The 18,141-nt window shown below is 45.5% G+C and overlaps 1 protein-coding gene across 1 annotated transcript in view; it reads left to right on the top strand.

Annotated features, from left to right (window-relative positions):
* The window catches only part of OGFOD2 (2-oxoglutarate and iron dependent oxygenase domain containing 2), a 155,204-nt gene that overhangs the window by 52,879 nt on the left and 84,184 nt on the right, over positions 1-18,141 (top strand). Inside the window, exon 2 of the mRNA XM_063964554.1 lies at positions 6,373-6,429. Coding sequence (XP_063820624.1) covers positions 6,373-6,429 — 57 coding nt within the window. The remainder of the gene's footprint in view (positions 1-6,372; positions 6,430-18,141) is intronic.

The raw sequence follows: 18,141 nt of genomic DNA, 5'->3' as shown, positions 1-18,141 counted from the left end.
GCTATCCCCGAAAAACACCAGTTTTCAGGCAGTATTCTAATTTTTCAAGTATCCCCCTAAATCTATTGAGCCTACATACCATTATGGTCATCTATATAGCCCCAAATGAGTTACAGATTGGTTTACCGTGAGTGAATACAGCTAGTTAGTGTTCCTTATGACTGTTTGTCCTCTAGCCTAAATAGTTAGAATGACAAATATACAAATTTATATACTTTGGAATATGATGTTGTTGTAATTCTGAACATTCTTACATAGTTACATAGTTGTTGAGGTTGAAAAAAAGACAACTGTCCATCGAGTTCAACCTGTAGTAAAAAAAAATTCTCTAACGTCCTAGAGGATGCTGGGACTCCGTAAGGACCATGGGGAATAGACGGGCTCCGCAGGAGATAGGGCACTTTAAGAAAGCTTTGGATTCTGGGTGTGCACTGGCTCCTCCCTCTATGCCCCTCCTCCAGACCTCAGTTTTACACTGTGCCCAGAGGGAAATGGGTGCACTGCAGGGAGCTCCCCTGAGTTCTCTGCCTAGAAAGCATTTTTGTTTGGATTTTTTCTCTATTATTTACAGGGAGCACTGCTGGCAACAGGCTCCCTGCATCGAGGGACTGAGGAGAGAGGGGCAGACCTACTTAAATGATAGGCTCTGCTTCCTCGGCTACTGGACACCATTAGCTCCAGAGGAGGGGGTGAACACAGGTTCGTCCTGGGCGTTCACTCTCAGAGCCGCGCCGCCGTTCTCCTCACAGAGCCAGAAGAAAAGAAATCAGAGCTTCACTGAGGTAATGTACAGCATTGCACCTGTGCGTCATTGCTCCACACACCTCACACACTCCGGTCACTGTAAGGGTGCAGGGCGCAGGGGTGGCGCCATGGGCAGCAATATAAACACCACTCTGATGGCAAAAGACTATATACATGTATAGGTGGGCACTGTACATGTATATAAAAGAGCCCCCGCCATTTTTTAATAACTTTGAGCGGGACAGAAGCCCGCCGCAGAGGGGGCCGGGCTTCTCCCTCAGCACTCACCAGCGCCATTTTCTCTCCACAGCACCGCTGAGAGGAAGCTCCCCGGACTCTCCCTTGCTTTACACACGGTGAAAGGGGGTTTTGAAGGAGGGGGGGGGGCACATAATTGGCGTTTTATTACTACACAGCGCTACTGGGGAAAAGTATTCTGTTTCTTTCCAGGGGTATAGCGCTGGGGTGTGTGCTGGCATACTCTCTCTCTGTCTCTCCAAAGGGCCTTAAAGGGCCTTTCAGAAAAAGAGTTTCCCTGTGTGGGTGAAGTGTGTCGACATGTTTGACGAAGGCTCGCTTAATGTGGAGGGGGAGTGCTTGAATGGCAGGTCGCCGTCGGCAACGCCGACACCGGACTGGGTGGATATGCTGAATGTCTTAAAATTTACTGCATAAAAGGTTAGACAAGGCTGAAGCTAGGGATCAGTCAGGTAGCCAGACCATGCCTGTCCCTGTGGCGCCAGGACCTTCGGGGTCTCAAAAGCGCACCATATCCCAGGTCGATGACACAGATACTGACTCTAGTGTCGACTATGAAGATGCAAAATTACAGCCGAAGGTGGCAAAGGGTATTCGTTACATGATTATTGCCATTAAAGAGGTTTTGCATATCACTGAGGAACCCCCTGTCCCTGACACGAGGGTACACATGTATAAAGGGAAAAAGCCTGAGGTCACTTTTCCGTCCTCATTTGAGCTAAGCGAATTGTTCGAAAAGGCTTGGGAATCTCCAGATAGGAGACTACAAGTTCCCAAAAGGATTCTTATGGCGTATCCCTTTCCACAAAAGGATAGGATACGATGGGAATCTTCGCCTAAAGTAGACAAGGCGCTGACACGCGTATCCAAGAAGGTGGCACTACCTTCTCAGGATACAGCTTCCCTCAAGGATCCTGCTGATCGCAAGCAGGAAATTACCATGAAGCACATTTACACACATTCAGGTACTATTGTTAGACCGGCTATGGCGTCGGCCTGGGTTTGTAGTGCTGTCGTGGCATGGGCAGATTCCTTATCTACGGAGCTTGACACCTTAGATAGGGATGCCATTTTAATGACCATAGAGCATATCAGAGATGCTGCCTTGTATATGAGAGATGCTCAAAGAGACATTTGTTTACTAAGCTCCAGAATAAACGCTGTGTCTATTTCTGCTAGGCGACTCTTGTGGACCTGACACTGGACGGGAGACGCCGACTCAAAGCAGCATATGGAGTCATTGCCTTACAAGGGGGAGGAGTTGTTTGGAGACGGCCTCTCGGACCTTGTCTCTACTGCTACGGCCGGTAAATCGAATTTTTTACCTTATGTTCCCCCGCAGCATGCTAAGAAGGTACCCGATTATCAGATGCAGTCCTTTCGTTCCAATAAGAGCAAGAAGGTACGGGGATCGTCTTTTTTTGCCAGAGGTAAAGCCAAGGGAAAAAAGCTGCACGCAGCTAGTCCCCAGGAGCAGAAGTCCTCCCCTGCATCTGCAAAGTCCACCGCATGACGCTGGGGCTTCCCGGGGGGAGGCAGATGAAGTGGGGGCACGTCTTTGATTTTTCAGCCACGTCTGGGTTCACTCGCAGGTGGATCCCTGGGCATTAGAGATTGTTTCTCAGGGATACAGACTGGAATTCGAAGACATGCCTCCTCGCCGGTTTTTCAAATCGGCTCTGCCGACTTCCCCGTCAGAGAGGGAGCTAGTGTTAGCTGCAATCCAAAAATTGTATATTCAACAGGTGATAGTCAAAGTTCCTCATCTCCACCAAGGAGAGGGATATTACTCAACCCTGTTTGTGGTCCCGAAACCGGACGGTTCGGTCAGACCCATTTTAAATCTAAAATCCCTGAACCTGTACTTGAAGAGATTCAGGTTCAAAATGGTATCACTCAGGGCGGTCATCGCCAGCTTGGAGGGGGGGGATTGGATGGTGTCCCTGGACATAAAGGATGCATACCTTCATGTTCCGATTTTCCCCCCTCACCAGGCGTTCCTGAGATTTGCAGTACAGGACTGTCACTACCAATTTCAGACGTTGCCGTTTGGGTTTTCCACGGCCCCGAGAATTTTCACCAAGGTAATGGCGGAAATTATGGTGCTCCTGCGCAAGCAGGGTGTCACAATTATCCCATACTTGGACGATCACCTCATAAAGGCGAGATCTCGGGAGAAGTTGCTGGACAGTGTGTCTCTGTCCATGAAGACGTTGCAAATGCACGGCTGGATTCTCAATATACCGAAGTCCCAGCTAGTCCCTGCAAAGCGTCAGACCTTTTTGGGCCTGATTCTAGACACAGACAATAAGAGGGTTTTTCTTCCGATGGAAAAGGTTCAGGAGCTCATAGCCCTGGTCAGGAACCTATTGAAGCCAAAAAAGGTTTCAGTGCATCATTGCACACGGGTTCTGGGGAAGATGGTGGCTTCATACGAGGCCATCCCCTTCGGCAGGTTCCATGCGAGGACCTTTCAATGGGACCTATTGGACAAATGGTCCGGGTCCCATTTACAAATGCATCAAAGGATAACCCTGTCTCCCATGACCAGGCTATCTCTCCTGTGGTGGCTATACAGTGCTCACCTACTAGAGGGTCGCAGGTTCGGCATTCAGGACTGGGTCCTGGTGACCACGGATGCAAGCCTCCGAGGCTGGGGAGCGGTCACGCTAGGAAGAAATTTCCAAGGTCTCTGGTCAAATCTAGAGACTTGTCTCCACATCAACGTCCTGGAGTTGAGGGCCATATACAACGCCCTATGTCAGGCGGAGAAATTGCTTCGGGACAAACCGGTTCTGATTCAGTCGGACAATGTCACGGCAGTGGCTCATGTAAACCGCCAAGGTGGAACAAGGAGCAGAGTGGCCATGGCAGAAGCGACCAGGATTCTACGCTGGGCGGAAGGCCATGTAAGCGCACTATCAGCAGTGTTCATCCCGGGGGTGGACAACTGGGAGGCGGACTACCTCAGCAGGCACGACCTGCATCCGGGAGAGTGGGGACTTCATCAAGAAGTCTTCGCACAGATCACGGGTCGGTGGGGACTGCCTCAGATAGACATGATGGCATCCCGTCTCAACAAAAAGCTAAAGCGGTATTGCGCCAGGTCAAGAGACCCTCAGGCGGTAGCGGTAGACGCTCTGGTGACACCTTGGGTGTTCAGATCGGTCTATGTGTTTCCTCCTCTACCTCTCATACCCAAGGTGTTGAGAATAATAAGAATATGCAGGGTCAGAACAATCCTCATTGTTCCAGATTGGCCACGGAGGACTTGGTATCCGGAGCTGCAAGAGTTGCTCACAGAAGATCCGTGGCCTCTTCCTCTAAGGCAGGACCTGCTGCAGCAGGGGCCCTGTCTGTTCCAAGACTTACCGCGGCTGCGTTTGACGGCATGGCGGTTGAACGCCGGATCCTAGCGGAAAAAGGGATTCCGGAAGAGGTCATTCCTACCCTGATCAAGGCTAGGAAGTACGTGACATCGAAACATTATCACCGTATATGGCGAAAATATGTTTCTTGGTGTGAGGCCAGAGCTGCTCCTACGGAGGAGTTCCATTTGAGCCGTCTACTTCACTTCCTTCAAACAGGAGTGAATTTGGGCTTTAAACTAGGGTCCATAAAGGTCCAAATTTCGGCCTTATCCATTTTCTTTCAAAAAGAATTGGCCTCTCTTCCTGAAGTACAGACTTTTGTTAAGAGGGTGCTGCATATTCAGCCTCCTTTTGTACCTCCGGTGGCGCCTTGGGATCTTAACGTGGTATTACGTTTCCTCAAGTCCCCTTGGTTTGAACCACTCAAAACAGTGGAGTTGAAATACCTCACTTGGAAAGTGGTCATGTTGTTGGCATTAGCTTCGGCAAGGCGTGTTTCAGAATTGGCGTCTTTATCACATAAAAGCCCATACCTGGTTTTTCACGTGGATAGGGCGGAGTTGAGGACTCGTCCTCAATTTCTGCCAAAAGTGGTCTCATCTTTTCATATGAACCAACCTATTGTCGTGCCTGTGGCTTCACGGGACTTGGAGGATTCCGAGTCCCTGGATGTGGTCAGGGCTTTGAAGATTTATGTGACCAGAACAGCTAGGATCAGGAAGACTGAGGCTCTGTTTGTTCTGTATGCGGCCAACAAGGTTGGCGCTCCTGCTTCAAAGCAGACTATTGCTCGCTGGATCTGTAACACGATTCAGCAGGCGCATTCTACGGCAGGATTGCCATTGCCTAAATCGGTTAAGGCCCATTCCACTAGGAAGGTGGGCTCTTATTGGGCGGCTGCCCGAGGGGTCTCGGCATTACAGTTGTGCCGAGCAGCTACTTGGTCGGGGTCAAACACCTTTGCGAAGTTTTATAAGTTTGATACCCTGGCTGAGGAGGACCTCCTGTTTGCTCAATCGGTGCTGCAGAGTCATCCGCACTCTCCCGCCCGTTTGGGAGCTTTGGTATAATCCCCATGGTCCTTACGGAGTCCCAGCATCCTCTAGGACGTTAGAGAAAATAGGATTTTACTTACCGGTAAATCTAGTTCTCGTAGTCCGTAGAGGATGCTGGGCACCTGTCCCAAGTGAGGACTTCTTCTGCATGACTTGTATATAGTTATGGCTTACATAAGGGTTATGTTGTAGTTTTATCGGTTGGACCGAGGCTATGTTGTTGTACATACTGTTAACTGGGTAGTTTATCACAAGTTATATGGTGTGATTGGTGTGGCTGGTATGAATCTCGCCTTAGATTTACAAAAATCCTGTCTCGTACTGTCCATCTCCTCTGGGCACAGTTTCCCTAACTGAGGTCTGGAGGAGGGGCATAGAGGGAGGAGCCAGTGCACACCCAGAATCCAAAGCTTTCTTAAAGTGCCCTATCTCCTGCGGAGCCTGTCTATTCCCCATGGTCCTTACAGAGTCCCAGCATCCTCTACGGACTACGAGAAATAGATTTACCGGTAAGTAAAATTCAATTTTTTTTTTATCTGACTAAATGCTGTATCCTTGGATATTTTTTTCCGCTAGGAATTTATCTAATCCATTTTTAAACTTATTGATTTGAGTCCACCACCATCTCCTGAGTTGGCAAGCTGAAATGTGTGAAAAATGTCCTGTTTGGGCACCTAAGTGGGAATTTCCGCGCCCTATGTCCAGTATTTTATTTAGATTTAGCCGATTTGTGTGGCTAAACCCTGTGCTTGTGGTCACATCAAAAATAATGGACACCCAATCAGAGCAACAATTGCTCCGACGGTGCCCATTACTGTGGGTGCCCCAAATAACACTTGAATCGTTCCCTCCCGAGAGTGATTTATTATGATATGTACAAAAACATTTGCATGATGTGTAAAATTCTTCCATTAAAATCAGCATGTTTTACTGTTTGTCCAAAGGCACTGCAAGATAGAGGATGTCGTACTCCTGAGAAATTTGCGCATGTTCTGGAAAAGGTATTTGTAATATATTTATTCAGTAACTACCGGTATATAATTAGCATAACTACCAACTGTCTCTAATATAGTGAAAGCCTGCAGTCCTTCAGTTCTTACAAATGATTTGTTCAAATATTCCCAAAAAATTGTGTGTCTGTCTTTTTCTACAGTTTTTACTAATCAGCCCTGGGAATAATTCACAGGGGCAGATGTACTAAGCCGTGGAAAGAGATGAACTACCAATCAGCTCCTAAGTGTCACTTTTCAAACACAGCCTGTAACATAGCAGTTAGGACCTGATTGGCTGGTATTCCAAGGTTTAGTCCATTTCCGTGTCAAGAACATGGGTATATTCAGTAAGAGTCAGATCCATTCCGACATGCAGTTGTCGGAATGGATCCGACAACCCCTATTCAGTGGACGGCCAAATCCGACTGTCTGATTTGGCTGTACACAGGGTCCTGTCCTGCCACTGCTGTCAGCGGCTTCGGATGCGCTGACAGCAGCGGCCAGGAGTGTAGATGGCGGTGGTGAGCGGGTTGGCGGCGGGGGTAAGCTGGGCAGCGAGCGGGGGGGGGGGGCAGTGATCGGCGTCCGGAGCTGGCTGCGGGGGGACATGTCTGGGGCGGCGGGGGGAGGCGCTGCAGGAAAAGAGGTGCCTGCGGGCCGCGAAGGGGAGCAGAGATTGGCGGCCAGGCACCTCTCTCCCTGCAGCGCCTCCCCCCGCCGCCGCAGACATGTCCCCCCACAGCCAGCTCCCCCGCCGGCCGTCGATCTCTGCTTCCCCAGCCGCCCGCAGCACCGCTTGTCTCCTCACCTCAATCCGACTTGTTTTCAAGTCGGGTTGAGTTTGTCGGAAAGGGGGCAAAAACCGGATTTGGCCCCATTTCCGACAGAAGCACGTGGATCAGCGGCTATTCCGCCAATCCACGTGTTTTCCGACAAGTCGGGAATTCCCGACTTGTCGGAAAAAATCAGCCCCTATTGAATAGGTCGGAACCCCTTCCGACCTATTTCTGTCGGAAGCTGCCGTCTTTCCTACAAGACGGCAGCTTCCAACCGTTATTGAATACACCCCACAGTGGTCGAGATTCAATTGTTTGAAGCGTTGGCAGCCAGTAGATGGCGCCCACAGAGCTATTCAATTGATTCTCCATTCAGGTGCGATCAGCTGCTGGCACCAGCATTTCAGCTCGCACCCCCTAGGGTAAACAACAGGTGTGGGGAAAGTGGACTTTTTTTTTCTAAATCAGGTATTTTTTTTATTGTTTTGCAAGAGAAAATATAGGAAAAAAAAAAAAGAACATTATAACAAACAATTCTAATAAACGGTTACAAAATCAAATTTGTGCTTTGTAAGTAGTTCTTCTACATATTAAGTGCATTATGTGACTATAGGACACGGACACAGTCACATCCACTCATCAGAACACATAACAGATATAGAAGAGTAATCAAGAAGATCAGGTATCGTGCTAGAATACATGAGAAGAAAATGGAGGGAGGCGGGCCGGGCGGTACCAGAAGCAGCACACCACTGCAATCAACACACAGACTCATTATTTAAAGCAGGGGGTCAATAGAGTACGGAGAGTTCCTCCAAAGAGCCCAAATCTTCTCAAATTTCAATAGAGAGTTACGTTTAGTGTACATAAATCGTTCATGGGAAAGGGTAGAATTTACAAGGGCAACTCATTCAGCAGATGGTGGAGGAGCACGAGCCATCCAGGTGCGAGCGATACACACTCGAGGCCAATGCTAGAACAATATTCACTTAAAGGCAGGAGTGAAGTGGGAGGCAGTCCCTCTAATCAAGACCAAAAATACAGATACGCGGAGTCAACAACGGGATCCGAACACCCGTCCGGGCTATAGATAACGTGACATCTTCCCAAAAAGCATACACCCACGGGCATTGCCAGAGCAAGTGCCAGAACCCAGCAGCTGGAGCGGAGCATTTCGGGCATTTATCAGAGGTCGAGCCTCCAAATTTAAACAGACGAGAAGGAGTCCAGTAGACCCTATGTAAAATATAAAGCTGTATCTGCTGGAATCTAGCACTCGCCGAGGCCGCACGCGGGGAAGCCAACATATGACTCCAATCCTCCTCACTAATTTCACCCAAATCATGCATCCATTTGGCCCTGAGGGTGGACAGCCCAACCAATCCAGAAGAGGAGAGAAGGGAGGAGTACGAAGCCGAGACCCTCCCACGAGAAGGCAAAGTACGAATTAATTTATGAACAGGGGATTCAGAAAGTTGTGGAGCAGAGCCCCGCCACTGTGCCGTCAGAGCATGCCGGAGCTGTAAATAACGAAAAAAATATTGTCTAGGGATGTAGTATGTAGTGGATAGGTACTCATAACTATGGAGTACCCCATCCTGGTAAAGTTGTCCCAATGCAGACACCTCATACGAAATCCAAATCAAGCCACCCTCCATTTTAAAGAGCTCGGAGAAATTTATATTATTCCAAAGTGGAGAGCAGGGGTCCACTGTGGGATCTCCCAACAGCTTCTCAGCCGCCAACCATACTCTACGAGCCTGTTGTAACAATGGGGGGAGAGAGGTCAACGGAGTATTAGCTAATAAAAACTGCAATGGAGAGAACGAGAGACCAGCCCTGTCTAAAAGAGCCACAGGAAGGCTCCCATAATCCCCCGGAGTAACCCATTCATAAAGTTGTACTAGTTGGGCAGCCAGATAGTATAAGCATATATCCGGCAAGGCCAGGCCACCCCCAGCTCTGGGTCTACTAAGCGTTTTATATGCAATACGTGCCCGCCTAGCACCCCAGATAAAGGAAGTAATATATCGGGAGATCAACAAAAATTGTGAGGCAGGGATATAAACCGGTGAATTCTGCAGTATATAAAGAAATTTGGGTTGGATAATCATTTTGATAATATTTACACGGCCCGTCACAGTTAAAGGGAGTTTCTGCTAGATTCGTGCCTTCATACGCAGATTATCAATCTGAGGGGTCAGATTCAGGACAACAAAATCTTTAGGGCAGTGAGAGATTTGAATACCAAGGTATTTAAATTGAGTGCACCATTTGAGGGGAAGGTCATAGGAGGATGGGGGTAAAGTAGAGGGACTTAACGGAAACACCACAGATTTGCTCCAGTTAATACAGATACGTTAAAAAAAAAACAAATTCCCGTAGCAATTCCAAAAGGGCAGGCAATGAGGGGGATACATCTTTTAAGAATAAAATCATGTCGTCTGCATACAGCCCAATCTTTTCTTCCTGGCCCGCAACCCAGAGCCCCGCTATATTCTCTGCAGCTCTAACTGCGCAGGCTAAAAGGTTCCACAGCAAGAGCAAAAAGTAGCGGGGACAGAGGACACCCCTGACGAGTACCCCTCTGCAACTGAAAAGATTCAGTAGTAAAGCCATTAACCACAACTCTTGCAGCTGGACAGGAATATAAAAGTTTAACCCAGGACAAAAATTTCGGGCCTACCCCAAACCTGGCAAGGGACTCCCAGAGATAAACCCATTCTACGGAATCAAAAGCAGGGGCAGCATCGAGAGAAACCACAATCGCGCCGTCCAAATCATCCCCCGCCAACTGCATATACGTAAATAATCGTCTGATATTGATGGTGGTAGATCTGCCCGGCATAAAGCCAGTTTGATCACAATGTACTAGCTCCAGGACCACAGTATTAAGCCGGAGCGCTAAAAGTTTGGCAAGAATTTTTATGTCAGTTGACAATAGGGAGATAGGACGGTACGAGTCTAAAAGAAGGGGATCTTTACCCGGCTTCGGTATTAGTACCACCAGTGCCTCTGCCATAGAAGGGGGAAGAATGCCACCCTGTAACAGCAACTCAAAAAACAACAGAAGTTTAGGGGCAAAAAAATCCAAATGGGTCTTGTACAGTTCGATAGGGAGACCATCGGGTGTAGTTCGGCTGACCGGCGGTCAGCTTACCGACACCGGGATCCCGGCAGCATACCGACGCCGGGATCCCGGCGGGGAGGGGCGAGTGCAGCAAGCCCCTTGCAGGCTCGCTGCGCTCGCCACGCTGCGGGCTCGGCGGCAACCTGCGGTCGCCACGGGTTCTATTCCCACTCTATGGGTGTCGTGGACTCCCACGTGTGGAAATAGTCCCTGTTGGTCGGCATGCCGACCATCGGGATAGCGAGCTGTCGGGATGGTGGAGGAGGTCATGTGACTGTCGGTCAGCTGACCGGCGGTCACATGAATACCACCCAGACCATCAACCCCTGGGGCCTTATTATTGGGAAAAGACATAATGGCACTTTTAATCTCCTCTAACATAAAGTGGGTATCCAAAAATTGTCGTGACTCAGGGCTTAAAGAAGGAACCTCTAGTTTATAGGCTGCACCCATCTGGGTCAGCCAGAAAGGATTAAACTTCCAGAATCACGCCCCCCTGGGTATATCAAAACCTATAGATAACAAAATAGGGGAGTGATCAGAAATCCCACGTGCTAAGTATCTCACTGAGGAAACACAGGGGAGTAGGGAGCGTGTAAGCAGTGCCATATCAATACAGGAAAATACCCCATACGAGCCTGAGAAACAGGAAAAACAACTGTCAGTGGGGTTACGTAAGTGCCAAACATCCACTAGTCCAAGTTCAGAAATCATACGTGCAAAGGCAGTGGGTCTAGGAGCAACGACTTGGGCAACAGGCCTCCATCTATCAGCAGCCTCATCCAAAACAGCATTAAAATCACCAATACACACAGCCGGGGCGGAGGGAAATTCCTGCATTAAAGCACAGGCCTTCACCAAAATTTCAGAGTTATAAGGAGGAGGAATATATATAGCAAGTAACACAAATGCGGAGCCGTGTATAGTACCAGCTAAAAACACATAGCATCCTAATGGGTCAATTTGGACTTTAGTACAAACAAAATTCAGACTTTTATGAATTAACAATGAAACGCCCCTGAGTAGATAAAGACAACCTTTCTGTCAAACTGACAGGTGGCACACCCCCTTTCTCCTAGGCTCCGCCCCCTTTAATATTAAATGATAGTGTTTGATATCGCTTTAATATAAAATTTTATATAAAATTTTATATTAAATTTATAGTGTTCGATATTAAACCGTATTAAAAATTGTCGCGTAACACCAATCGCAGAGTGTCACGCAACACCAGTCGCAGAATGTCACGCAACGCAGCGCGTCAAATCAAGCGGTTGAAAGATGCATATTACACAGTGTTAAAACCAGGTAGTTTTAGCGGCATTGATAAATATTATGGGTCGGTTAAAAATAAATTTAAAAGATCCGACGTAAGAAAGTGGTTACAAGAACAAGACGCCTACACGCTGCACCAGCCAGCAAGAAAAAACTATAAAAGGAACATGATTTGTGTATCGGGTATAAACCAACAGTGGCAATGCGATTTGGTCTCGCTGATAGATTTGTCAAAATACAACGATGGCGTTAAATACATATTAACAATCATCGATATATTCAGTAAGAGGGTTTGGGGTGAAAGTCTGACAGCTAAGAACGCAGCAACAGTCGCTAATGCTTTTGAAAAAATATTCCAGCGCGGTGATGTGCCGATGAAGCTACAAACCGATAATGGTAAAGAGTTTCTAAACAGAAACCTAAAAAAGGTGTTAGAAAAATACGGTATAAATCATTTCACGACCAATAACGATGTGAAAGCGGCTGTTATAGAGTGCTTCAATAGGACTTTAAAAACACGCATGTGGCGCTATTTCACGGCAAAGAATACCTACAGATATATAGACGTTTTACAAGACTTCATACGCAGCTATAATAACACATACCATAGAACGATTAAGTGCGCTCCAAACGATGTGAATGACTCTAACGCATTGAGTGTCTTCAAAACGACCTACAGTGATTACTTTAGAAGTAAGAAAACCCCCGTTTGTTTAGGAATCGGTGACCATGTCCGTATTTCTAAATATAAGGACATATTTCAGAAAGGTTACGAACAGAGCTTTTCTGAGGAGATTTTTGTTGTACATAGTGTGAACACTAAAGGGCTAAACCGCTTTATAAGTTGGCAGATCTGTACAGTGAAGTTATAACAGGTAGTTTTTACCCCGAAGAGCTTCAAAGCATACCAAAAAACTATAACAGAGTTTACAAAGTGGAAAAGATTTTAAAAAATAAGACGGTCAGAGGCCGTAAATACGCGTTTGTCAAGTGGCGCGGGTACCCCGCAAAATTTAACAGTTGGGTCGCAGCATCGGTGATAAAAGACATATAAAGCTCATCAGTATCTAAACAAGACGAGCGATGGATGACAAGGCGTTCTACATAACCTTACCCAGCAACGCATCGGCTGTTACTTTCCCGCAAAATAAGATTTCTAACTATACGACAAAGTTGGCTAAACCGATAGACTTAAATGGCGAATGGGAAGTAGCACTTACTGAGATACAATACCCGCATACGTGGAATACATTGGATTTACAAGATTGTAGACTGCAATTATCATGGGATGGAACGGCGGACCAGCCGGTGGCGAGAGTCGCGAGTTTGTGCATTAAACCCGGTTTTTATGAAACAATCGAAGCGTTACTGAACGTAATCAACGCTGAAATTGTACAACTGAAACTGGACGTTGGATTAAGACTAACGTATGATCCATTTGCACGCGTTGTAACATGCGACAGTAAACTGTTGTATCAAATCCACGCCGGTTCTAAGCTGACATGGATACTGGGTTTACAGCCTAAAACTAATATTTCTAAACCATGCGCCGACATCAAAGGCGGCCAATATACGATGTACGTGTACACAGACATTATCGAACACCAACGGGTCGGGGATAGTTATGTGCCGCTACTTCGCACTGTTGAAATGAAGGGTTATAACAATGAGGTTGTCACAATACGATACGAGAAACCCGATTACGTACCATTGTGCAAAACACATTTTGATACGATAGCCATAGAGATAAAGAACGACCAAAACGAGAACATGGCATTTAAGTTTGGGAAAGCGATCGTGAAGCTACACTTCAGACGCCGCAAAACTGAATTTTATTAACTAAGCAGAATGGTCGCTGTTAAAAATTATGGCGATCCGGGCCTCTATGCGCATTATTATAAATCTCAAGCCGGTAATGGATTACCAGGTTTTCACGGCAGCGCATACATGTACGGCTGCGGTTTAGGCGGTATTTTTCGAAGTCTTTTCAGAAAAGCTGTTCCTCTTTTCCGGAGAGGTTTAGAGTTGGCTAAACCGCATATGAAGACAGCTGTTCGTAATATAGCGAAAGATGTTATCGGGCAAGCCACAACGGCCGTGGTGAATAAGATACACGAGGCGAACCAAGCAAAGCAAGACGGTTCAGGACTAATATATACAAGAAAAGGCGTGTCTAAAAGAAAACGGAAGCGTATGATAACGCTTCCGCCTTGGGACATACCCTTTTTAAATAAAAAACAGAGACGACGCAACTCAAAGAAGAAGAGAAAGCCGAAGAGCGCCGTTGGTGATATTTTTTAAACATGTCTTTCATACACCACGAATCCGTTGAATGTGCAAAAACAGAGCTGGATCTTTTTGACGTGCCCCCGACACAAACTAGCATAGAGAAAAGTTTATACGTCGAAGTTCAACCTTTAGCGGCGTTATCCGACACAGCTCCGCTTGAATTTTATATAGCAGCCAGCGGTGAACACTACTACGATCTGAACAACACGCTGTTGTACGTGACATGCAAGATCGTACGAACCGATAACACGCCGATACCGCAAGGTGCGCGGGTCGCACTTATTAATTACCCAATAGCGACTTTATTCAACCAAGTGGATGTAACTTTGGGCGACAGGCTCATATCACAATCCAACAAACTTTACGCATACCGCGCGTACATTGAGACTATATTGAATTACAGCTCGGATGCATTGTCAACAAAACACACAACAGGATTATTTTACAAAGATGCGGATGGTGAATTTAACAACACGGCGCTGGATGGACCGAATACGGGTTTAAAAAAACGAGCAGGAGCAACAGCGCAGAGTCGCACTGTTGAACTGCTAGGACCGCTTCACTGCGACCTTTTCCATCAACATAAACTCATTTTAAACGCCGTTGATCTGAAGATTAAACTAACCAGAAACAAAGACGCATTCTGCTTAATGTCGTCTGAGGCGGATGCCTTTAAAATACAGATCACAGCGGCATCCCTGTTCGTGAAAAGAGTTCAGGTCTCACCGGCCGTGCGGATTGGGCACGCGCAGGCCCTGTTAAACGGTAACGCGAAATACGCGATTGACCGCGTTGGGATGAAAATCTACAGCGTACCAACAGGCAGTAGAGTATTTAATCTAGAAAATCTATTTTTAGGACAAGTGCCGAAAACAGTTATAGTCGGTTTTGTGGATAACGAATCATTTTCAGGAATCCATAACCGGAACCCCCTTTGCTTTGAACATAAAAATGAAAGTTTTGCGTCCCTTTATCTGGATGGAACGCCGCACCCCGCCAAGCCATTTCAACCCGATTATGAACGCGGTAATGCTGTAAGAGAGTATATGTCACTCATACAGATCACAAATAAGCAGAAATCTGACAATGGTATACTGATTGACCGCGAAGGGTACCTCAGGGGCTACACGCTATTTGCTTTTGACCTTTCACCAGAACAGGAGTGTGGAGAACACCTTTCCCTGATAAGAACAGGCAATCTACGTGCCGAATTCCGCTTTGCAGAAGCGTTGGACTGGACAGTCAATGTGATAATATACGCTCTATTTGATAACATCGAGATTAATCAAAGGCGCGATGTGCTGTACGATTATCTATAAATGAAATAAACTAACACTACGCTGCTGAAAAAATGAACACATTACAGATAAACTGTATTCTGTACGCCGTGCAAAGCACAAGGCATATTTTTAAAGGAACGTATCCGTGCGATATGTTACCGGTCAGTAAACTGTCGCAATATCCCTGCGCGTTTGTAATCAATACGCATAGCAGCGGGCAGCCGGGTGAGCACTGGTTGGCCGCTTATTTTAACGAACAGCGTGAATGTTACTTTTTTGATTCTTACGGGTTAGCCCCTGACAGCCCCCTATTCCCAAAAGCAATAATACATTTTTTAAACTTGAATTCAAAAAGTGTTTATCACCAAAATAAGCAGTTGCAAAATTTTAACAGCACCGTTTGCGGTCAATATTGCATATACTTTATATTTCACATGTGTAAAAAATACAAATATGTGGATGTACTGGACCGTTTTAGTGATGGCACAAAACGTAATGATTGTTTTGTTTCAAATTTTGTAAGACGACTCCCAAGAAGCCATTGTCTGAGTCATTATGCATATAGATATATACAGAATTGTGTAACTTGTAACCAACGCTGTGCGTGAAGCGTTTTATGTACAACGCGTCATAACTATGGCACGTTGTACATAAAACGTTTCACGCACAACGTTGTGTGTGAAGCGTGTTACGCACAACGTTGTATTGTTTGTGTAACTTGTAATCAACATTCTGTTTGATACGTTTTATGTACAACACATCATATCTATGATGTTTTTCTAATAAACAACGTTGTTTATTAAACTTTATATCGCGTGCTTGAAATTTCTTCCGTTTACAGCAATAGAAACAAAGAACAAAACGTTGTTTTATAAAGCATAAGCATATTTTATTGATATATATATATATATATATATATATATATATATATATATATATATATATATATATATATAACACGGTAAAGAAGCATTTAAAACATTACATAAAATATTATTGACATAAGTTAAACATTGTGGCGCAAAATACCAACACAAAATACAGTGTATAAAAATATTATAAATTAGTTATATGTTATAGTTTCAGCCACTGTGAATCCTGAAATAGATTTACGGATCTTTTCCTAGGCAGTAAGTAACCGTGCGGTGTTGTTAAACCTGGGGGGGTTAAAACATTTATTTGACCTTTGTTAAGGGTTTGTAGCGACATGGGCGATGTCACAGCGCCATCAGAGTCCTCCTGCTTCTCAGCTTTTAAGCGTTCTAACCACATTCTATTTGCCGCATTGGCTATGACGGTTGAGGGAATATTTAATTCAGACATTGCCCGCATAAATTCAGGCCACCCGTTCGGCATATTACGGATCGACACACCGTTACTTTGCGTGATGCTTCTTATTAAATCTAACATGTTGGAACCAGGCACAGCGATGCCTTTGTACAGAAACTCCCCTTTACTGTTCCAGTCTGTGATGTGTTTAGAGCGTGTCATTTTACTCAATAGTATTTCACAGTTTTTCTTATACCGGTCATTAACACCGCTCAAAAGCTCATGATAAACAGCATTGGGCGCAATAGGTTGTGTCGTGTTATTTGATTCATCAACAGATTTTGCAACGGGTGATAAAAGAGCTAAAGTTGACATTTCACTATCAGCCTGTTTACTCAACACCAGGTATCTCTGCAACAACATTGTATATCGCTTTGCTTTTTCATATTCTGATAAATCATTATTCTGTAGTATTTTCACGATCTCTACATCTAGACCGTGCGTTGCTGTTTTACGTATGTCGTCGCTGTTCGGTTTATTATGTAAACGGTCTATCTGATTCTGAGGCACCAGATACATTTTCTCAGCGTACTCCATCAGCGATTAGACAATAGTCCTGTAATTAGCGGTATAGCAAAACCAAGCAGCGAACCGATAAAACCACCCGACTGTTTAACCAACCTCTTCTTTTTTCCAATGGCACATTTCTTATTACAAAGTGATTTTATAAGCGCTCGCTTCTTTTTAAGGTAGTTCAACTGTCGTTGAGACAGCGGTATTTTACCTTTAAGCGTGTTGAGCGCTATCTCACAAATAGCCGTGACTAAATCGTTTGAAGCGTTGGATAAAATAGCATTTCTTTGGATTGGTGTTGCTTTAATTAACGTTTTTAAAAGCACCCAATTACGTCTTATCCGCCCCGACATGTTCACCGTTGTTAGAATGACAACAAATGACTAAAGGTTGTACGGTTATAGCTTTATAGAACCACGCTTCTTAATGACAAAAGCGACAGGCGTGTCTGGTGGGAATAAGCCGCTTCGTAAACGATAATCGTCAAGAGCGTTGTTTCTTAAATCAACCAGTAAATACCCGTAAGGGGCTGCCGTCGCTGATTCATAGGATTCGAGAAAAAAATTATGTTTCGATGGGTACATTTGTCTAGCCAGAATGCCCACCTGCATTTTATCCCTGGGGTTTTTGAACAGGACCATATATTTTGTGTTTAAATGTATAGTTCTGCTCTTTTTACCTTGACAAAATATGTTTTGGACAAGGTACAGGATACTGAGATTACGATGGTGTACTTACTTTGTGAAAGCTTTCTCAACCTCAGAATTATTACTTGCCGCGTCCATCAAATCATCAATCACTGTTAAATTAATCTTATCAGGGGGAAAAAGTTGATCATCGCTAAAAGACTCTGGTAAGCCCTCTATAAAACGCGTACCGGGGTAATCACACAGAAGTTGGTCATATATAGGTTGCCAACAGGTGTAAAACCAAACAACATTATCAGGTACATGAGTCATATGTGTTGCAGCGTGTTGCAACAGCGTTTTCACAAAATAACTTTTACCCGAATTGGACGGACCCGCTAAAATACATGAGAAAGGGTGCTGAAATCTGGTGTCCATCTTAATAGCCGAACGGCAGTGTTGTGAAGTTGTCCGTAAGAGCCCGTTTAGTATAAACACACCTTTTG

The sequence above is a fragment of the Pseudophryne corroboree genome, chromosome 1, assembly GCF_028390025.1.
Source record: "Pseudophryne corroboree isolate aPseCor3 chromosome 1, aPseCor3.hap2, whole genome shotgun sequence".
Taxonomy (NCBI): Eukaryota; Metazoa; Chordata; class Amphibia; order Anura; family Myobatrachidae; genus Pseudophryne; species Pseudophryne corroboree.
This window is presented reverse-complemented; position numbering and strand designations above follow the sequence as displayed.